Source organism: Pseudonaja textilis, chromosome 1, assembly GCF_049901715.1.
Source record: "Pseudonaja textilis isolate UNSWEBS1 chromosome 1, rPseTex1.2, whole genome shotgun sequence".
In the NCBI taxonomy this organism is placed as follows: Eukaryota; Metazoa; Chordata; class Lepidosauria; order Squamata; family Elapidae; genus Pseudonaja; species Pseudonaja textilis.
This window is the reverse complement of record NC_141990.1, coordinates 225,284,565-225,307,977: the sequence shown is the minus strand read 5'-3', so window position 1 is coordinate 225,307,977 and position 23,413 is coordinate 225,284,565. Positions and strand designations below refer to the sequence as shown.

The window sequence follows — 23,413 nt, the reverse complement described above, 5'->3', positions numbered from 1 at the left end:
CAAACGTAGAAAAACGTCAGATGCGAAGCCAATAGGAGGAGACTGCGCAAAGCACGCCGGGATGATGGAGAATTTTTCTGCTCTCTTCGGAGGGACAGAACCTCCTCCGTCTACAACAGCTGCCGCGCTAGGCTTTGGCCCAGGAAAACCGGGAGGCCCCGGCACTGGACAGCCTCCTGTACCAACGGTGACTTCGGTCGGAGAAGAGGCAGCACGCAAAGCGGCGGCAGCCAGCGGTCCCTTTTACCTAATGCGCGAGTTACCAGGTAGTGGCTTGTAAGGGGCGGGCTTCAGGAGCTCTGTAACCAACCGCCGCCTCGAGGCGGGCGTTGCTGTTCTGCTCCGTGTTGCTTGACGGATTTAATACATCACGGGGGGGATGTGCCAATAGAATGGCTCGCTGCGGCTGATGGGCAGTTGCCCCGCCTTTGCGGGGACTCGGGCCCAGCCTCTGTAGAGGCTTGACTGCTGGGCTGAAGCGCCGAGTGGGTGGCAACTCGCGCGACTGGCAGTTGCTCGGGCCACTGAACGAGCCGGGGAATGGCCTCGTTTGCGTGTCTTTGGCGTCCTCGAGTTAAAAGCCATCGAAGTTTCTTGTGGGAACGGTGGTGGGCGAGTTTTGTGGCATTTGTACGAGAGTAAAGGAGCGTGTGGCCGCTCGGTTCGTCCCGCAACTGTTGCTTCTTTGTGACTCATTTGGGCTACTACAGGCGCTGCTGCGTGTCCCTTCAAAAATCTGCCCTCCTCTGAAAAGTTGTACAACCCATCTTAAGTGGGTAGCCATGCCTGTTCGTGAAATTTCTGTCACTGAGAGCAAATATGCATCGGGTTACAAAGTTAGTCATTTTCTCCACTTATGTAAGCAGGACTACAGGTAGTCCTCTGCTTAACAACAGTTCATTTAGTGACCGATCAAAGTTACAGCGGCACGGAAAAAAGTGACATGACTGTTTTCTACATTTATGATCATTGCAGCATCCCCTTGGTCAGGTAATCAGAACTTGGACACTGGCTCATATTTATGACGGTTGCTGTGTCCTGCGATCACGTGATCCCCTTTTGCAACCACCAGACAAGCAAATTCAAGGGGAAAGCCAGATTCACTTTACAGTGGTGTTACTAACTTAACAACTGCAGGGATTCATTTAACAAATGTGGCAAGCAAAGTCATAAAATGGGGCAAAATTAACTTAAGAAATGTCTCACATAGCAACATAAATGTTGGATTCAATTATGGTTGTAAGTCAAGGACTACCTGTATTTTAGCTTTGGAAAGTTGTGCAGTGTTCAATTTTAGAGTTATTTTGGATCACGAATCTCTGGGACACTGAGAAAAATGGGAACTGAAAGTAGCAGATGGTCAGCAAATTGGCATATACCTACAAGTGAGTTAATTGACGTTCAGTATGGGGGAAGTAAATCCAGTAAGATTACATGCCACTGGGTGGGCTTCAGAAGAAGGGTATAAAACAAGGGTCTTCAAACTTGGCAAGTTTAAGACTTGTGGACTTCAACTCCCGGAATTCCTGAGCTAACATGACTGGAGGAGGAATTCTGGGAGTTGAAGTCTACAAGTCTTAAAGCTGTTAAGCTTGAAGACCCCTGGTATAAAAGGAGGGGGTAAATCTCAAATCATGGCCACTGATAGTAGGTATCCTTTATGGGGTTAGCTACTGTTTCTGGACCTCATTGCAATGGGTTATTGATATAAGTAATGTTATGATGGCTTTTCATGTTCCAAATTGCTCATGAAATAAATCTCTGATCTTAAAGTAAGATTTATTGCTTATGGTTTGTCTATGTTCCTCTTTTATTGGGATATTTTTATAACAATCTAAATGAGATGGTAGCCACTAGAGATCTTCACAGCATCTCTCTTCCTCTTTCAGTCATATACTCACTTAGAAAGCATTTTGCTTCCAATTTAAGAAACATTAGGGTCACTGGGTAAGGAGAGGGTGTGTCTGTTTTACTTGGTTTTTTAGCTTTAATATTTTCTTGAGTATAATGCATCAAACGATCTTATGTTAAGGCCAGGCTGTAAATGTTTTAAATAATTCAATTCTCACTGCTAGTATTTCAGGTCATATAAAATAGGATTTGTATCATTGTCATTGTTATTTGCCTGGTTTCAAAATCAGCTTCTACCAAATTTTAGGGGTTTCTTAAATTTTTTATCTGTGCTGTTAATTTAGGCAAAACAATCAGTAACATTGTTACTTTTCGATGTTATTCATTTCTTGCCAGGTACCACAGAACTAACGGGAAGCACAAATTTGATCACCCACTACAACTTAGAGCATGCCTACAATAAATTCTGTGGCAAAAAGGTGAAAGAGAAGCTCAGCAACTTTCTGCCTGATCTGCCAGGAATGATCGATTTGCCAGGCTCACATGATAACAGCAGCTTGCGTTCTTTAATTGAAAAACCTCCCATTTGCGGTAGCTCATTCAACCCTATCACTGGTGCCATGTTAACAGGGTTTCGTCTCCATGCTGGCCCGGTGAGTTATGCTTTGGATGAAAGACATGTTATACTAAAGGTTTTTAACTATTATAAACAAAACACACAGTGATGCCTCGAATGAAAAAGAAACTTGCCAAACTGGTAACTAAGAATATTACAGGTTTGTTTGTTATGGTCTGACAATTATCAGTTTAGAATCTGAATATAAATTCACCTCTAAGCATATTGATTATCAGCCATATGTCAGTAGACATATTTGTGGAACTACATTACAACCTAGATGCAAATAAATAAGTAATTTAAATGACAGACTACAGTGCAAAAATCTTGAATACTGTGTGTACTTTATTAGATATTGACCATGTTGTACCTTATAAAAAAGGAATTCAGGGTGTTCTGGGCAGTGTGGATGCTATAGTATAGACACCTTGCCAGCCCAAGAATCAAGTGGACTGGAATCTTTTAGAATATGGTATATAGCGCGTGACTATTGATTATGGTTCTGTATAGGAATGAGGAAGCCTGAGTTCTCCTTCTATCCTATGGATGGAAGCAAGCCAGATTCTTTGGGACCAGTCAGTCCTAGGAAAAAGGCAACAATAATCAACTTCTGAAAATGTTGCCAGAAAATGTCTAGAATATCTATGTACTTGCCAGGAATAAAGACTGACTTAAAGGCAACCACTGCCCCCCCACCCCCCAATAAAATAAAATAAAATAACTCTGGTTATACTCTATCAGAATAGACTTTTAAGGTTGAAGATAGGAAGAAATTCCAGGCAAAGCGGGTAAAAGAGGTTATCCTTTAAAAAGGAATTGTTGAACCTGTCTTTCACCTTATATTTATAGAATCTGTACATATTTATATTTCATATTTCTAAACAGTCTATTTCCCTCAAAGAGGGTCTCAGCATATGATATACTGAGCCATAAAGTTTGCACAGTACAGTGAAACAAGAACCACAGTGGCTATGTTAGCACAACATGTCTAGTTGTTCAAATAGAAGCAAGAGAAAATGATAAATCCTTGTTAAAATTGTCATCTCAAACAACCAGCAAATCTTTTTTGTTGATATATTTGTCATAGCTATTGGATTGGTCAAAAATGGTAATTATCTGTGATAAGTATTCCTAAGAGTTATGAGAGATCTGATCATAAGAGACCCTGTATCTGCATTTCATGTATTTATTCATTACATTTATATCCTGATTTTCTCTATCCTCAGAACAATCTGAGACGTTCAGGCGGAGGATAAGTGATAAGTCTAAGGTTACCCAAGTAAATTTCTCTAGCTGAGGGTATAGGTTTTCATGAGTTTTTCTCTCTCTAGTTCAATATTGGAGTGCTATACTGTGCTGGTTCTCATTTTGAAGCCAGAAAGCTTTGCAGTGCTGCATTTGTAAAGTTAGAAGCTGGAAGTGATGAAAATCTAGATTAGAATAATTTTGCTTTAGCACATAAATCCTTAATTTGCAATAAGCTAAGTGAATATACAGGTGGTCCTTGCTTAATGACCAGTACTTCAATAACAGTTCAAATTTTTTAAAAAATTAATTTTAATTTTTTAAAAACAGTTCAAATTTATGATGGTGCTACTTACAACTGGTCCTCATATTTATGTTTACAGTGTCCAACCAGTCATAGCCCCCAGCTCACAATTATGACATCACAATGTTCCACAGTATGTGATTGCCATTTGCAACCTTCACTGCCAGCTTCTAACAAGCAGAGTCAATGGAGAAGCTGGCACGAGGTTGCAAATGGCGACCATGTGATGTTGCACTTCATAACAGCAATCAGAAGTGCCAGAACTGTTGTCACTAAGTAGTCGAGTCATATGATGTCATGTTTTACGAACATTTCACTTAGCAATGGAAATTCTGGTCCCAATTACCATTGTGAAGAGTTCTGTACTGTCTGTAGTAGAAGTTTTTCTAATGGAAAATTTGATGGAGAATATTATTTGATCAGCTTGCAAAAAATATAGACCTGGAAGTCTATTATATATGTTTTCTTCGATGGTACTTGGGAAGTTCATGTATTGATGTGTCTTTCTGTTTTTGTTACACCAGTTGCCAGAACAATGTCGCTTAATGCACATCCAGCCACCTAAGAAAAAAAATAAGCATAAACATAAGCAGAGCCGAACCCAAGACCCTGTCCCTCCAGGTGAGAAGTCTATTTTTTAGGACATATGATAATAATGTCCCCACACACATATTGCTGATATAGAATTGTTCAGCCTGATAGCCTAAATTGAATCACTCCCTCCTTCTAAAACAAATATCTTCTTCAATTGCTCTCTCTTATTTTACCAGAAACGCCCTCGGATTCTGATCATAAGAAAAAGAAGAAAAAGAAAGAGGATGATCCTGAACGGAAAAGAAAGAAAAAAGAGAAAAAGAAAAAAAAGGTAAGTTGGAAAATAGTTTTCAGCTGTTGATATTTATAAGTTCATTGTAAAACAACAAAGTTAAGTACTTTGCTTAGAGTTTGGCATCAGATCTAAGATAGCTTTTTGGGCCAAGAAAATCTACATGGCTGTTTTTATTGCCTCTGGAATTTCTTATTTGTGTCTCTGTGTGTGTTTTTTTAAAATAGAATCGCCATAGCCCTGAACATCCAGGTGTGGGCAGCTCACAAGCCAGTAGCAGTAGCAGCCTCCGGTAGGATCCTACCCAAGATTATATTAAAGAGAGTTCTCCATGAAATGCTACAGACATATTGAGAGGAGGAGGAAGAGGAAGAGGAAGATTAAGGACAGGAAAACCACAACTACCTTGTATATCTCCTTTTCATCTTTCGGAGCAGTATATAAAAGATTATATTGGATGGAGCTTCAGGACTTCATAGCTTTCTCTACAAAGAACACAGACTTTGCTTGGGACATGGAAGCTGAGGCCTTTATATGGAAATTATGTACTGTATATTATTTTGTGTTTTGTAAAAAAAATGATCCTGACTAAGTTGGGATACGTTTGTTTCATATTTTAATTAAATCTCTGTTGGAGGAGATGCTAATGATTTCAAGGAATCCTGAGTACTGGACTTTTCCTGTGTTGTATTGCAAACAGTTCTGAATTATTTTGCAATTAATAAATTGTGAGCAGAAATTCCAGAAGTTGCTTGAGATATAGGTTGGATAAGTAGTGTGATAAAAACACCTTATGTGACTTAAGCTATTTTGGGTAGAGGAGAAGAAAAGACAAAATTTTAAATTGGCAGGAAAAACAATATAAGGTTGGATTTCACTTCCATGTTATTAGTTTTGTGAGGAGTAGATCTGCTTTAGAATAACATGAACAACTAATACAAAGTATTGACCAAAATCCATGTAACAGTAAAAGATGTCAATAGGAAATGATAATCTGTGAATTAGAGGACAAGATTGTTGTAAAATTCTTTTCTTCAAAGAATCACTTATAAGGTAAATATTTTTCTACACATTCCCTTGTTTAATTAAAGAAGTAGATTTAATTTTTGCCAGGAGGAAGGAGAAATATGTTGGGAGATTTAAATTGAATATATAAAGCCATTTCCAGGAACCTTATTTTTCATTCCTTCTGTTAAGCATATTTTGCTCTCTTTGACCTCACTATCTCATTACAAGTATGCTGGCAAAAATTATTACTTAAAACTATTTAATTTGCTTCTTTTCCTGTTCTAAACATCAGAGAGAATTATAATCTGGCTCCATTTTAAAATAACTGGGGAAAATATGAAGCAAAATGTTCATGATTGAGAAATATTTGCTCTTTGCTGCCTCTTCTTGCTTGCAAAAGAATAGTAAGGCTTTCAGCAATGCCTCTTAGGATCAATTTCATGTAATATGGGAGAACCCTACTAAAATGCTTTTGCAATTTCCTTCAAATAAAATTGTGAGTGGGCATTTAACTTAGGAACAGTACTGTATATGGGCAACTAGGCAGCAGCTTTTCATAGGACTCCTTTGCTTTAAGCAAAAAGACAGGTGGGCATTTTCACCTCTTTCTACATCTGCAGCTGATTTTGTTTTAGAGAAATCATAACACTATCATAAAAATAGCTTGGATGAACTTTCACCCCAATATTGTGGCCTTGATTGTAAAAAATAACCATTTTTGACCAAAGAAAAGGGTTAGGAAATACTTTCAGGGACCTTCCCTATCATATTTGGTTATTGAAAAATTGAAAAAGTTTCTTTTATAGCATTTGAATAGCAGATGGGGATGCTTGGGTTTATAGTATCTAAGTTTTCTAATGATTGATTCTATATTCTAAATGACTTTTATGCTCCTAGCTTGTACAGAGCAGCTTGCTTCATCCCAAAATAAATATGTTCCATGAAGTAGAGAAATTGTTACACCAATTTCAGGTGCAAACTATTATTCCTTGACTAATTGGCTTAAAGGGTCAAAGAAGGGTAGGTTTGGTAACTGATGTATCTTATGCAACAGCCTTAAACATGGTTATTTATGCTCTTATATCCTTCATTGATTCAAATAGGAAGGAAGTAACATAATAGAAATACAAGTTTACAGCTGATTATCTGAGGAGAAAGAAGCAGTTGAGTTTCTTCCCCCTTCCTTTTCCCTCCTGAATTGATGGTAAGCTATTTAAGCAACTGAAAGGTTAATTCAAACCTATAATCACAAAACCAATGATAGCAAATTGTGAACAGCTGTTGCTATACTTGTTATAACTGTTGGAAATTGTTGAGAGTCTGCTTGGGCAGGGAGGGGTTTGTGCTAGGTGAACTATAAAAGCTGAATGGAAAGTAATGCCTTCAGTGTTAAGAAACACTTATGGATGATAGTGTTGCTATGCTAGAAACTGTGTGTTCTTTATCATCTGTTATTTCACTTCAGTTGTTAGGAAGTTGCTGTGAGGAAAAAAAATTGAGTGGGCATTGTTTATGAAATGAAAACCTGAAATGGGTAATCATAAGTTAATTTAATCAACACACCATGGTAAAATTTTCAGTTGACGAAAGAGTCTCTCCAGTTAAAATTCACCTCCGAATCAGGTTGTTTATGGCAATCAGCATGTTGATATAAATCCTGTGTATCACTGACCTTCCCACCACCACCATATGTGGGAAGAGCTGATTTGTGTGATCAAGAATGAAGCAGATGACCTGTCAGCAACCTAAGAGTTTCAGGTGCAAATGATTGATAAACCTATTGGGTCACTCAAAAGAAATTACTATCAAGCTTGACATTTCGCACAAGAATATATGGATCACATTGCTGTATTGATATTTTCCAGTATCAAAGCACATGACAGATTCCTTGCAAGTTGAGGGAGAGATGATACCTTTGAGTAGTAAGAAGTCACAGCCCCGAGTGCTCCTACCATCCCTGGGATCACATTTGCCCTTATTTTCCACAGTCTTTCTAGTTTCTTCGAAAGGCCCGGTACTTTTCCAGTTTCTCATACTTCAGATTCCCCCCACCCCACCCCATCTTTAATATAACACATAAGCAGTAAATTTCAACTGAAAATGCAAACATTTTTTGATAGGGGGGGGGAATAAAAAAATTGGAATAATGTGACTACATAAGTGTTCATGCCTTCTTATAAGTAGGGTTGTGACATTCAGAAATAATCACATTCAAACTGATGATAAATAGAAGTCAGTACACACCTGCCAGCAATTAAAGTGACTGATCAAGTCCATATAAAGTTCAGCTGTTTTAGTAGGATTTTTTTTCTGACATTTACTCAGTTTTGCCTCTTACAGCAAAAGCCATGGTCTGCAAAGAGTTTTCAGAGCATGAAAGGGATTTCGTTGTTGGAAGGTATCAGAAGAAATGAGGCAAAAGAGTCCCTGCAGACTTTATCATTGCCAATTATAGGCGAGGCTGTGCTCATCTCTATTTCAAGGGCAATTGAGCCAGTGCCATCCGAAGATGTTTCTGAGTCGTGGCCAGCATGACCTCATGGAGTACTGCTATCTTTCCACGAAAGTGATACCTATTTATCTACTTACATTTGCATGCTTTCAAACTGCTGGGTTGGCAGGAGGTAGGGTGAGGATGGGAGCTCACCTTATTGTGCAATATTTAGGTTTCGAACCTGAGCCCAGTGTCAACCACAGACTTATCAAGCCACCCATATAAAGTTGAACTGTTCTAGTAGGATTTTTCTGGCTCGGTTGCCTCTTAGAGCAAAAGCCATGCCAGTCAGAAGAAGGGTACAAAAAAAATAATCCAAGGCATTGGATATATCATGGAACACAGTGAAGGCATTCAACAAGTAGTAGAGAAAATATGGCACAACAAGAACTGACTGCCCCTCCAAAATCAATGAAAAAACAAGAAGGAAAATGGTCTGAGAGACTGCCAAGAGGTCAACGGCAATATTAAAGGCGCTGCAGGAATTTCTGGCACATACTGATTGTGTACTAGATGTGACGTATTCTTCACATGTCTGACCTGCAGGGTAGCGGGGGAAGGCGGAAACAATTTCTTATAAAGAAAAGTATTTGAATTCAGTTACATTTTGTAAAACATCAAGCCTGACAAAAGCATGTGGAAAAATGTGTTATGGTCTGGTGAGACCAAGGTTCTGGTTAAATTCCAAAAAGTATGTTTGGCCCAAAAAACTTTGGCCAAAAATGTACAGTCTACCCACAGTGATGCTTTAGGACTGCTTTTCTTCAACTGGAAATGGAGGTGCAGGGAATTATGAATAGTTTCAAATATCAGTCAATTTTGGCACAAAACCTTCAGGCCTCTGCTAAAGTGCTGAAAATGAAGACAAATTTCACCTATCAACAAGACAATGACCCAAAGTATACCTCCAAATCAACACAAGAATGGCTTCACCAGAAGATCAAAGTTTTGGAATGGCTCAGCCAGAGCCTGGCCCTGAACAACTGAAAATATATCAGGTAACCTTAAGAGGGCTGTACATAGAGAGGCCTTTGCAACCTGAGAGATTTGAGGTGCTTTTGCAATGAATACTGGACAAAGATTGTTGGGTATATGGATACACCAACCAGGTTTGGGTTGAATAAATATGTAAACCTAGGATTAAGTGTTTTGTAGCTTTAAGCAAGAAACTGCAATGTCATTGTGGGTGCGGTTGCAGGCAGTAATAAAGGTAGGAAGGGAAACGTAATAGACTCGGCTTCTGGATGCACCTGGTTCTGTTCCTGGTCTGCTGCCTGCTGTGTTGGAACGTCTATCTGCTTACTTTTGGAGGCTACTGTGCCAGATACCATTTCACCTGAACACAAGGACTGTTTGCTTGGTGAGCTGAGGATTCAGCATCGTCCTTGAGAGAAAGGTATCAGAAGGAGAAGATTTACAAGCAGATAAGAACATTGTATTGACTGTTAATGGACTTGATAACTGGATAGATATACTGGATACTGACATATGGACTGAATGACACTTCTTAATCTCTGTGTGTATTAAATAACTATTTTAAAACTACAAACTGTGTTTTTGTCTTCAGTGTGTGTATACTCTTGGGCCCAGCCTCTCTCTCATTAGCCTGCCTGGCTTGACTGCTGCTGCACACTCTGCTAGGGGGTTTATCCCCAAACATTAACATTGGTTATGGGCCCAGCAGAGTGCACAGTCTAACTAACCAGGATATAGCAGTGAGAGCTGGTGTGAGTTGCACATTACTGTAAATACAAACTGTTTGTTAAATAGTTATTTTTCACAAGAGCAATGGCACAAGTAAATTTGCCAAGTCTGTCCATGATATCCAGACTAGATGGAACAAACTATGTTTCATGGTCAATGAAATGTAGTTTACTTCTACGAAGAGAAGGTTTGTGGGACATAATAACAAACCCACCAGATGTATCTAATTTAAATCCCAATGATGAAGAGGATTATAAACTGATACAGGACTATGAACGAAAGAATGAACAGGCTTTGTGCATCATAGGTCTCACCCTGTCTGACCAGCAACTCATTCATATCTGTGGAGTGGAAAATGCTGCAGACTGCTGGGAGAATCTTAAAAGGATTTATGTTCGAGACAGTGTAGGAGCTCATATCAATCTTACACGGAAGCTGTTTAGAACACATCTTGAGATAAATGGAGACATGTTAACTCATTTAAACTGTATGAAAAGCATTTTTCAAGAACTGCAAGAAAAAGAGCTTATATTTAATGAGTTGCAACAAGTATACATCATACTGTCTTCTTTGGATCGAAGCTATGATGATTTTGTGACTGCTTTGGAGGTATTGCCAAAAGACAGTCTATCAGTAACTGAGATAACTGGCAGGCTATTAGAAGAAGCCAGAAGAAGGATTGAACGTGACCAGCTGAGGGAAGATAAGAATAAGGAAGAGAAATTATCTTCAAAGCCTGAAAGAAACCAGCTGTGTAAAGGAAAGCACCCGGAAGAAAAGAATTTATCTTCGACGGCATACACAATTAAAAAGTGTTTTAATTGTGGAGGCAGAGGACATTTGGCAAGATTCTGCAGAAAAGTAAAACACCAGAATGTAAAGAAGCCAAAGAAATCCTTTGAACTGGCCATGCTTGGCAATTGTGATATGAAGAGTGATTTATGGGTGGTGGACAGTGGAGCATCCCACTGCATCACGAGAGATAAGACAAAGTTTATAAAAATGTCTACAAGCTCACAACGTATATCACTCGCCAATGGTTGGCACCTCAAGGCCAAGGGTGAAGGTATTGCTTATTGTCCATGTTTGAACCAGAATATAAAAATGTTATATGTACCACAGTTAAAAATGAATTTACTTTCTGTAAGAGTATTAGATAAACTAGGATATGTGGTTACATTTAAGAATAATAAGTGCATACTGGAAAGAGACGGCAAAAAGGTAACTGCAGCTTTAAATGGAGCATTATATGTCTTACATGATAGTAAGAAAGGGGAGGCACAGACTGTATTTAATAATATCAAGCCTCATGATGAATGTATCCATTTATTGCATAGGCGTTTGGGGCATGTGAATTTTAAAATGCTAAAACGTACAGTTGAGTTATCTGAAGGAATAAGGTTAAAGCCCTGTGATAAGTATTTGCGTTGTAATGTCTGTTGTGAAGATAAGAGTAAAATAATGCCTGCAAATAGGCTAAATGGTTTCAAAACTAAAGAACCTTTAGAAGTAGTATTTGCAGACATTATTGGTCCAAAGAAACCCAGTATGGGGGGTGCTCGATATATACTGAGCATTATGGACCATTACTCTAGATATGGGTTTTGCTACTTAATGAAAAGCAAAACTGAAACATATCAACATTTCTTCAATTGGTTAAAGTTTGCAGAGAGAAAGAGCAAACGGCAACTGATAACCCTGGTGACAGATAATGGTACGGAATTTGTTAATAGCAAATTCCAGAGTAGATTAAAGGCAGCTGGAATAGCTCATAAGACATCTGCACCATACAGACCACAGCACAATGCATTTGTTGAAAGGCGAGGCCAAACATTGCAGGCAATGACCCGTACTATGTTAACTGATTCTGGGTTACCTGATTCTTTGTGGGGGGAGGCCACAATGTGTGCTAATCATTTATTAAATAACGTAGTTAACTCAACCACTGGTGAAATACCATTCACCATGTGGCATGGCAGGAAGCCTGATCTGAGTTACCTGCACACATTTGGTGCACCAGCATGGGTGCATATCCCTACACAACTCAGGCGTAAAGGGCAACATAGAGCTAAACAATTATTCTTCGTTGGTTACCAAGCTAACCATAGGGCATATAGATTTTGGGAGAAAGGCACATCTAAGGTGTTGTGTAGTGCTAATGCCCAATTTCTAGAGCACGTAGGATGGGATAAGTTAGAGCAGGATAACAATAACGAGGTGATTATTGAATCATACAGAAATCCCATTAAGTATCCCTGTAACTTTAAAAATAATGTAAAGGAAGAAGTACAGGAAGAAGTACAGCCCCTAGAGGAAGAAATAGCTGAGGATGAGGAACAGGTAATAACTCAACCAAGCCCAATAATACCCAGAAGGACTACACGTATTTCTAGACCGCCTGATAGATACCAGGCTAACTCAGTGTGCCAGGTAAATAGAGTCCCAAATACTGTGGATGAGATTAAAAGATATCCTTCTAAAGAGAAAGAAAATTGGTATGCAGCAATTAATAAAGAATTGAAGTCTTTGAAGGATATGAAAGTGTATGAAAACGTGAGATTACCTAGTAATGAAAAACCCATTGGCTGCAAATGGATTTTTAAAATAAAAACAGACAAGGATGGAAACACAATCCATAAGGCAAGGTTAGTAGCCCAAGGCTTTAGACAAAGTGCAAATGACTATGATGAAGTATTTGCACCTAGTCTGAAAGCAGCAACTTTAAGGGCAGCATTAGTGTGGGCAGCAAGCAAGCAATATATAGTTAACCATCTTGATGTGGAAACTGCTTACTTGCACGCTCCACTAAGACATACTGTTTATATGAAAAGGCCTAATGGATTTAAAGGAGACAATAATAATGATAATGATTGTTGGTTATTAAAGAAGAGCCTTTATGGTCTTAAACAATCGGGCTATGAATGGAACCAGTATATTGTGAAGGAACTGACCAATATAGGGTTTAAAGCTGGTTTAGCCGACCCATGTCTATTTAAGAGAGAAAAGAATGGGAAAATATCATTATTATTGTTGTTTACTGATGATATTGCTCTGATAACTAAGACTAATGATGAAGCAAATGAAATAATTGCATCATTAGCCAAGAAAATAAAAATCAAGCAATTAGGGGAGATAAAGAGATATCTAGGTTTGAATATATTGAAAACACAGAAAGGTTTTAGGATATCTCAGGAAGATAAGATATCGAAATTGCTAATAGATTATAAGATGGAACTTTGTAAGCCTGCAAGGACTCCAATGAGTCAGGATATTGGCAAAATGGATACACAAAGTCCCAAATGTGATAAGGTATTATATCAATCTTTGATTAGTAGCTTATCATATATTAGCAATTGGTCAAGGCCAGATATTGCTTTCAGTATTAATCAGCTGGCACGACACAATAATGACCCGCTTCAATGTCATTGGATAGTATTGAAAAGAATCTTAAGATATCTTAAAGGTACATTACACCATGCACTGTATTTAGAACCAAAAGGTGATCTCATATTGAGTGCTTATGCAGATGCTAGTTTTGCAGCAGAAAGAGATACTAGAAAGTCGACTTCAGGAACAGTCATAATGCTGGGTAAGACGTTAATTGGCTGGAAGTCTATAAGGCAACAGCATATAAGTTTGTCTACTATGGAGGCAGAATTCTCCTGTTTATCTTTATTGTGTACTGAGTTGATTATGTACAAACAAATGTTGAAGGATATGGGTATAACTGTAAATTACCCTGTAGTTGTACATGAAGATAATCAGGCAGCAATTCAAATGGCCACTAATATTGCAGTTAAAACAAGAAGTAAACATACAGATTTGAGGTATCTTAATGTAAGACAATCTGTACAGAGTAAATTGATACAGCTCGAGTACTGCATGTCGGAGGACAATGTAGCTGATCATTTTACTAAAGCCCAAGGTGCTATTAAGCATCTAGAGAGTTGTGAAAAATATGGGTTTAGAATGTAAAGGCATTACATATTTATATTACCCAAAAGGGGAGAATGTTGGGTATATGGATACACCAACCAGGTTTGGGTTGAATAAATATGTAAACCTAGGATTAAGTGTTTTGTAGCTTTAAGCAAGAAACTGCAATGTCATTGTGGGTGCGGTTGCAGGCAGTAATAAAGGTAGGAAGGGAAATGTAATAGACCTGGCTTCTGGATGCACCTGGTTCTGTTCCTGGTCTGCTGCCTGCTGTGTTGGAACGTCTATCTGCTTACTTTTGGAGGCTACTGTGCCAGATACCATTTCACCTGAACACAAGGACTGTTTGCTTGGTGAGCTGAGGATTCAGCATCGTCCTTGAGAGAAAGGTATCAGAAGGAGAAGATTTACAAGCAGATAAGAACATTGTATTGACTGTTAATGGACTTGATAACTGGATAGATATACTGGATACTGACATATGGACTGAATGACACTTCTTAATCTCTGTGTGTATTAAATAACTATTTTAAAACTACAAACTGTGTTTTTGTCTTCAGTGTGTGTATACTCTTGGGCCCAGCCTCTCTCTCATTAGCCTGCCTGGCTTGACTGCTGCTGCACACTCTGCTAGTGGGTTTATCCCCAAACACTAACAAAGATTCCCAAGGCAAGATGAACCATGCTGATAGGCTCCTAGCCCCAAAGATTGAATGCTGTCATAAATCAAAAGGTGCTTCAACAAAATTTAAGTATGTGCATCTTTATGCAGCCACATTATTCTAGGTTTTTTTTCTTCTCCTTTTAAAAATTCAGTTTATTTTTCAGTTGAATTGCATAATGCGTAGCTTGTATAAAGGTGGGGAAAAGACTGAAATGATTTAACTTGGTCTGATTTTTTTAACATCTCAAAAACCTAGCATTTTAATGGGTCTGTAGACTTTTTATATCTACTGTTTGTGTGTATATAGTATATGTATGTAATATTGACTGATAAAGAGATAGACATATAGATGGTGGATATCCTTCAATATGGCACAAGTTCGTCTTACTACATTTCAACACTTAAGCCCAGGCTAAATGAGCAATTGGAAATAGAATATAAAAAAGAATCATCTTATTTAGTTCAGTTTTTTTTAACACAAAGTAGTTACCAAAGTACTAGAACTGTGTACCTAAATATTAGCAATGCTTTAATTATTTTTAATAATGAGATCCTCTCCCAAATTTATTACACCTAATAGCAGGTTAGAGTAGTGTAAAATATGCAAATGATTTCCAACTCAGCAACATCATACCAGAACTGTCCTTTGAAATGGTTTTGCTAAAGTAATGGCAATTTCAATGTCACTTGCAAAATAGCCAGACTTATTCACCAGGTATACTTGATAATCATAAAAGTTGCTGTACTGTACTTCATTAGCAAGCAGAACTTGGTTACACCTAGTGCAATTAAACCATTTTCTCACTGGCTGGATTTCATTTTTTATGATGTGATATACAGGTAGTCTTTGACCTATGGCCACAATTGAGCCCAACATTTTTGTTATTAAGCGAGATATTTGTGAAGTGAGTTTTGCCCCATTTTACCACCTTTCTTGGTAAGTTGTTAAGTGAATCCTTGCAGCTGATAAGTTAGTAACTTGGTTGTTAAGTGAATCTGGCTTCCCCTTTGACCTTGCTGGTCAGACGGTCACAAAGGGTGATCACATGACCTTGGGACACAGCAACGGTCCTAAGTATGAACCATTTGCCAACCATTTGAATGTTGATCACAAGATGATGATGGGGATGTTACAAAGGTGGTAACTGAAAAAATGGTCATAAGTCACTTTTTTCAGTGCTGTTGTAACTTTGAACGGTCACTAAATGAACTACTATAAGTCAAGGACTACCTGTACTGTTTGTGCTGAAGTATCTAGCAAACTTACTTCTAGCTCATGAAAATGCGCGCTTTAGTACACATGCTATGTGTACATGCTATGTGTACATAGTATACACAAATATACTATAAAGTATTGTAGTAAACAACTTTTCAAGTATACTGTAACGTACATTCCCCATATAACTACTATATTTTACACAGGTACTGCTATGTATTTTACATATAAATCAGTGTATTTTCATGAGTTGCAATGCTGTGCTAATTTCAGAAAAGTGTTTCTTTTTCTCTTTAACTCATCGAGTAGCTTGACTGCTTCCTTAGCATCCATCTTGATGTGTCACAGACTGATAGGCAACCTAAGCAGGAGTGGGATTCTACCAGTTTGGACCGGTTTGGGCAAACTGGATGTTAAATTTACATCTGATCCACTGAACCAGTAGTTGAATCGACCGGGCAGAGAACTGTTTGCTGGGAGTTTTGAATTCCATTCCTGAACCTAAGCTCTTAGAACAGCCAGAGCCAAGGAACCATTCTAAATTACCATCTTCTCTACCAATTACCAATTTTCTTCTTGTTATTCCTCGGCAACTGGCATTTAGTAGCACAAGGCCTCTGAGGAAAGAAATTGCATAGCAGTATTGATAAATTTACTCTCTGCTATCTAAAATAGTGGAACAATAAAATCCATATATTTACCAATGCATAATGTGGATAATCTCTATATTCTCAGAAATAAAACATTTTTCCATTTTCATATTTTTTAAATCCCTACTAGATGAGCTTTCCTTTGATGACAGTCATCCTTTCCTCTTAGAATTTTAAATGCTATCTTTGGTAACTCTGCTCTGCAATAGTTGAAGTAAAAGCAACCAGAACGTAGTCATAATGGTTTAAATATAGCCATTTCCCATTTTTACAGAAGCATTACGATATTGGTCAATTTTTCTACCAACCCATTCCTAATTATTTTTGTCATGGATTTTGCCTTTTTTCATCTCTTTCTGGGTTGGTCATTTTACTCAGGCTGTCATCCAAACGTCCAGTTTCACTTGTCGCTTTGGGACATTCTGGTTCATATTTCATCAGTGAATATATGTCATGATGTGTCATTTTAAATTTACATTTGATCATTCAACAGTTTAGACAGCTTGCACTTTTTCCTTTCTTCTGAACTCAGTAGCATCACCAGCAGCAAATGGAAGACTTCGTTCCCTCAGCAATGTCAGGATGTATTACTGTGTTTCTCCAACAATACGGCCTCCACCAATAGGAAGGCCCAGCATGTTTTATCGGCATAAAATCAAATTAAGCCCCTCCCCCCAAATTAAATGCTTGGGAGTAATTCACGAAGAATGAATTATGAAATGAATTATGAATGAGTTAATGAAATGAATAAATGAAATGACATTAATATGGTTCCCCAGGATCAGGACTTGATTCTGGGAAACAATATTAATTTCTTCATTTGGTTACAATAATATATCAAAAATATACAAGTTATTCCCTGTTTATAGCTTTCTTTTAACACCATGGATTTTTTTAAATACTTAAACTGTTCCAGAGAAAAAGATTAGAGGTATGTATAGCAACACTTCTACAGCTTTAATGTTTTTATTACTAAGTAAAATGTGTTATTGTGCCAAAAAAAAAAAAGGTTCACTACTGTACTATAATCCTGTAGGGTATTCAGCTATATTTTATGTAAAGACTATGCCCCCAAAAGAAGTAAGCAATAGTCAAACCATGAAATTATCTGATAAACTGAAGAATTAAGAAGAGACATGAAACACACAAATCATATAAATAGCAGCTGAAGAATACGGCTATCTTTAGCCCATCAAATAACTGTAAGGCAGGGATATGCAGAGATCTCTTTGGGTTAACGGAGGCATTTTATTTTGAAGGTATGACATGGGTGATCTCACAAAATAATGGCTATAAAAGAAGGCATAGCTTGTTGCAGAAAGTTACCATAATCAATTGTCAGGGCTCTCTGATCCCGAATTTCTTGCCTGTCTTTTGGACAGGTGGACACATTTCCAAACAGGATATTTGGGCTGTGATGATCCATCATTTGTGCTGTTTAAATGAGCATTTCTTTTTTCTCTCTGGGTTTTTGATAGGATTGGAGCCCTTCTTGTAAATGAAAATGCTAGAGATACACGTTGCTTTACAGCATGCCAGCTACTCATTTATTATGTTAATTTTAATTAAAATAATCTACTGTCAGATAAAGCAGGCGCCAAAGGTGGTGTCTGGAAACGGACTGGTGCCCACAGGTGCCACAATGCTTACTTCTGGAAATGCTGTTGGTAACGCTTGATGGTATCACGTGTATAGCTGGCATTATCAAAGAAAAAAAACTTACAAATAAAGAGAAATTGCCTTATGGGGAAGAACCATTGAGCAATTTGACCAGTTGTTCAAGAACGTTGGAGAACCTTCTTCAATATAGCCAAAGAAATATACAGAAGAAAGTGCAAGTTTAAAGGCCAGCAGGTCCAAATAGGGTAGGACCTTCAAGAGATACAATATTGCAAATTAATTTATTTATATAGCACCAGTTATGTACATACATTTACCAAAGGATTGATTTAACAGCCCTCTGTCCCCAAGTGACTTACAGTTTGCACAAATGCACACACAGAAAGGAGGTAAAGAAAAATGTGAAAAAAATATGCCGTAATTTCCAGCATCTTTGACTTAAAAAGAAGAGCCAAATCAGATATACTAAATCAGTCAGCCAGTAGTAGAGATGACAGTTCCAAACAATGAAAGGAAGGCACATTCTGCAGGAAAGGAGTCTCCATCATCTCCTGTCCTAGCTGATCTGGGAAGAAATAGCATTTATTTTTTTGCTTTCCTGACACCAACTTTGTATCAACAGTATTTGCATTCTATTGAGATCGAACTGATACTGCATCTTTTCACACATACTAGCAATTTAAGTCAAGAATTTATTCGTTTAGATATAGGCTGCTTTTTTTTTCCAACCTAGGAAACCAGGTAAGTTAGCCATATGTCATATGGAAGCCTCCCGCCGCAAGAAAAATATAGCCATTCTTGTCCTTCATCAAACTGGTCAAAGAAGGGAAGCCAATAATGAATAAATTTCAAAATTCTAAAGTGGTCTAAAGATTTCATGCATGTCTTAAGTGGCTCCATTTTCTGTTAGTCTGGATAAGATCTTCTTCCTCTTCCTCCTCTTCCCCTTTACAGATTGCTGCTATGGGTTTATATCAGCTTTTTATGAAAGCATTAGAAAAGAGTATCTACCATAATTTCCTTCACTTACTAGGTCCTTATTCTTCCTTTCCATCCCTTTGCTTACTGCAGCTCCTCCCAACATGCCGGCGTCATTTCAAAGCTTTAGTATACATTGTTCGAGCACTGAACTTTTATATTTTGTTCATGAAGACTTGCCCATTAACACATCAATATGGATTTTCCTGATACTGGGTTAAGCATTACACAATAACACATTGTGTAATGTGCACATTACATAATACACACATTCAGAGGTGGTATTCAGCAGGCTCTGACCAGTTCTGGAGAACTGGTAGCGGAAATTTTGAGTAGTTTGGAGAACCGGCAAATACCACCTCTAACTCTCCCTGCCCCCATCTATTCTCTGCCTCATGAGTCCCAGCTGATCGTCTGGGTCTTCTTTTGTTGCCCTGCACAGGAGAACAGAGCTGGAAAGCAGGTTAATGGGGTGGGGAAGGAATGGGGATTTTGCAGGAACCTTCCCCTGCCACACCCACCAAGCCACAGCCACAGAACCAGTAGAAAAAAAATTGAATCCCACCACTGGACACATTACATACGTGCACATTATTTTCATTCCATTTCAAAATTCAGAGATTAAGTTGCTTGCATACTGGCAGTACCTTATTAATATTGGACATAGCCCATCAATAATGTCAGAATTAAAATAAAATTTAAATTAAGCATGTCTTAATCCTCTGAATTTAAGGCACTTGTAAAATGCTTAAATTTGGCTGGGTTGTATCCAATATACTGTATTGTATACTATAGCTATATATTACCACAAAAATGCTAAATTACTTACCACCACCCTTTAGATTGAGAAATTCTACTATGTTAACATAGGAGAATAATTCCTGGGTTTACCTGAACCAGATGTCTTTTTAAAAGATGTTTTTTAAAAAGATCCATAATGTATAAAGGAAGTTGTCCTATTGGGCTGCTACACTGAACTCTTAAATCATTTGTGGCAGTCATTTGTGGCAATGTGCAAATTTTATAGGACATCATAACTTTATGAAAAAAATTGGAAAATGAACCAAGAATTAAGAAAAAATAGATTCAGAAGTAGCAGATTTATCTACTGTTGTAACCAATGTCTACAAATGGTTTGTGGAGCCATTCTGTGGAAATTATACCTGCCCAAAGTAGTTTAGAATCAGCAATGAAAGCATTTCTAGCTGTTTCTTTTTTATAGAGAAATTCTATTGTTATAAATTTTGAACATGGAGTGCTGTCTCCTGCAATTGGTTTATGATAATATGAAATCTTCTGCAGATGTGTATTTTTTCCTATACCACATTTTTTTTTCTTAGTGCAATCTTCCATTATTAGGTTGCTCTGATCACCTCTCATCTGCTCATTCAACATTTTTAAAAATTATTTTTTCTCAGCACATTTACAAAGCTCCATAGGTGTGTCTGCATAAAGATTATAAATAATTAATACCAATTTCTGTCAGCTTCATTTTTTAAAATTAAGGTGCATTCATAATGAAAAATGTAGAATCAATAAACATAATTTTGCCTGTTAAGTATCCAAAATTAGCTCGAAATTTACACATCCTCTTTTCTAAAAATCAGTTTGACTTTAATTATAGGTTATCCTTACTTGTAAAGTGTTCTATATATTATGTAATGTAATATATTTTCATCTAAATATGCAGAAAATGAGAGCATGCATGTTTGGTAATAAGTTGTAGCAATGAAAAAAATCCATTTGAAATAATTTGTAGTTACATTCTGTTTAGGTGGAAACATACTGTTCTCTTTATGGCCATGTTTGATCAAGTAGAAAATACTTGAAAAAGTAGCAAATGGAAGCGATAAGTATTTATAAAATTTTGCACTTAAAAGGGTTGGGTATCATCACCATGCTGATAATTGCCAGTTATCTCAACTCATGAATGTATGTATGTTTTTATGTATATACATATGTTTAAATTGATTTATAGTCATTCACTTCACTAATGCAACTGTGGATTGCTAGTAAGTTTTAAAATACAATATAAAAATACCTATTATGACCAACTAAAGCATCCAGCTGCTGAAGATATTATATAGCAACAGTACAGGCTATTCTACAGAACACCAGTTATTGTACTGACCCCATGCCTGGGAAGCAAAATCTTCAAAGCTTTCCAACAGATGGTCAGAGTCAGAGCTAACCTACTGTATATGCGGGCAGTATGTTGCAGAAGTCAGAAGCAGTTATGGATAAAGCATGCTTCCAGGGTCTTGCTATACAACAATACTTGATTGTAAGGATTCAGAGCGTGCCTATCTTGCCCGAACTAATGGGATGGGTAGAAACATTGGAAGCAAGGCAGTCTTCCAAATCTCTTGGCCCCATGCCATCTAAGGTTTTATATAGGTAGTAACCAGCAGCCTAGAAGCATATTGGGAGCCAACATGGCTTACAAGACAAAAATGTAACACGGTGTAATCATTTGACACATGGGCATAGAATGGAACCATGCAACCACATGTTGGACCAATTGGAAGTTTCTGGATGCTCTTCATGGGTAGCTTCATATAGATTGCACTGCAGTAATTCACCTGGAAAGTGACTAAGGTATGAGTAACCAGACCTCACGCCTCCTGATTCAGGATGGGTACAATTAAAGTAGTTCAACTCCCCGCAACCCACCCCGGCCACCAAACGTGAGCCAGGACAACCTGAAATTGTATGCTGGTTCTGTCTGGAGTACTGCAACCCTTTCCAGAACTAATGTAAATACTGTGTAACAATAGATCAAATTTGAGAGGTCCTAAAATCCAAAGCCAGTCCATTTTGCTAGGGTTGAACTGAAGCCCATTCATCTAGATCCCCATAGCCTCCAGTCACTGGAACAGAACCTTTACAGCCTTATCAACATACTGATGATTCCTTATCTACACGTCACATATATGTGAGGAGTCAATCTCTAAAGCATCCAACACAAGAGACCCAGGGAGCTGATATGTCCTCCCCATCAACGTTAACCAGGATTGACTTCAAAGGAGAAGCAACGTAATTGTGCCCCTCAACTCCTAACCCTTGGAGCCAGAAAGATGTCTGTTGGTATCAAAACACACTGAGATCAAGGAAAGCAAGGACAGCTGCACTACCCCCAGAGGTCATCTGTGTGATAAATGCTTTTTTAGTCTCAAACTCTGACTTGAAACCAAGCTGAAACAGTTTGGATAATCTGTTTCATCCATTGACACCTGAAGGTACAAGGAAACCATCTTCTCAACAACTTTCCCCCAAAAGGGAAGGTTAATGGCAGAAAATGAGTCTAGGGATGGCTTCTGAAGACAATAATGGTGGAACTGCCCCCTGCCTCAAGGATTAAATCACATGACCCAGACTCAAGCATTCTCTTGGACAACATTGGCTAGTCAAAATGTATATTAATCTAATATCAAGGTGACTAAAGTTACAGCCCCAAGAAATTGCATCTAGGTGATTAAAGTTATACCCTGAGCTAGGATGTCCTCAATTCAACTTTATGGATTCTGCACCAGAGCCCAACATGAAGTGAATTATCAGTATGTGAATGCAGAGGGAGTCTGATAGAATCGAACAGGCTTAGGCTCGACACTAGAAAGTCTACATAGTTATGGATTTTGGGGCTACCAAGCTTCAGAGAGATTTTGTTAGTTCTGGATAAAGATGTAATACCCAAGACAGAATTTGTGCACAATTTAAGAGTCCTTATACATGCCTAGCTCCTATTTGTAGGCCTTTGTGCAAAATAATATTGTGTCTGTTTCTGGACTGGGGGATTGTATTCAGTCATTCACATCTTCAGGATCTCTCATTTGGTCTACTTCAACATGCTGTCTATGACTGTCCAGAATTCAGCAGAACTATGAGTACATCTCTGTACATCCATGTAACATTGCTACAGAGCTGCACTAACCCATGTTTCCCGAAAATAAGACAGAGATTTATATTAATTTTTGCTACAAAAGATGCATTAGGGCTTATTTTCCAGTAAGGTCTTATTTTCAGGGGAAATGTGGTTACTTAAATGCATCTGTTTGGCTGATCTTAACTGGGGTTTTATTTTGGGGGAAGGGCTTATATTACGAGCATCCTCAAAAATTATGCTAGGTCTCATTTTCTGGTTGGGTCTTATTTTCGGGGAAACATGGGATTTACCAATGGGCTTCTGGCTTCATTTCAAGGTGTTAATAGTCACCTATAAAACCTTTTGGCACAGGATGGGCCATGAGTGTTTATGGGACTGCTTCTCCTATAAGAACCAATAGGGCTGATGTTCTGTAGAT

At 38.0% G+C, this 23,413-nt stretch overlaps 1 protein-coding gene across 1 annotated transcript; it reads left to right on the top strand.

Moving 5' to 3' along the window:
* The first annotated feature begins 12 nt into the window (after positions 1-12).
* Positions 13-6,793, top strand: MED19 (mediator complex subunit 19). The gene is made up of 5 exons (XM_026719730.2): positions 13-266; positions 2,248-2,504; positions 4,541-4,637; positions 4,787-4,881; positions 5,070-6,793. The coding sequence occupies exons 1-5, from the start codon at positions 62-64 to the stop codon at positions 5,136-5,138; spliced, it is 723 nt and encodes a 240-aa protein (XP_026575515.1). The 5' UTR covers positions 13-61; the 3' UTR covers positions 5,139-6,793.
* The last annotated feature ends 16,620 nt before the right edge of the window (positions 6,794-23,413 follow it).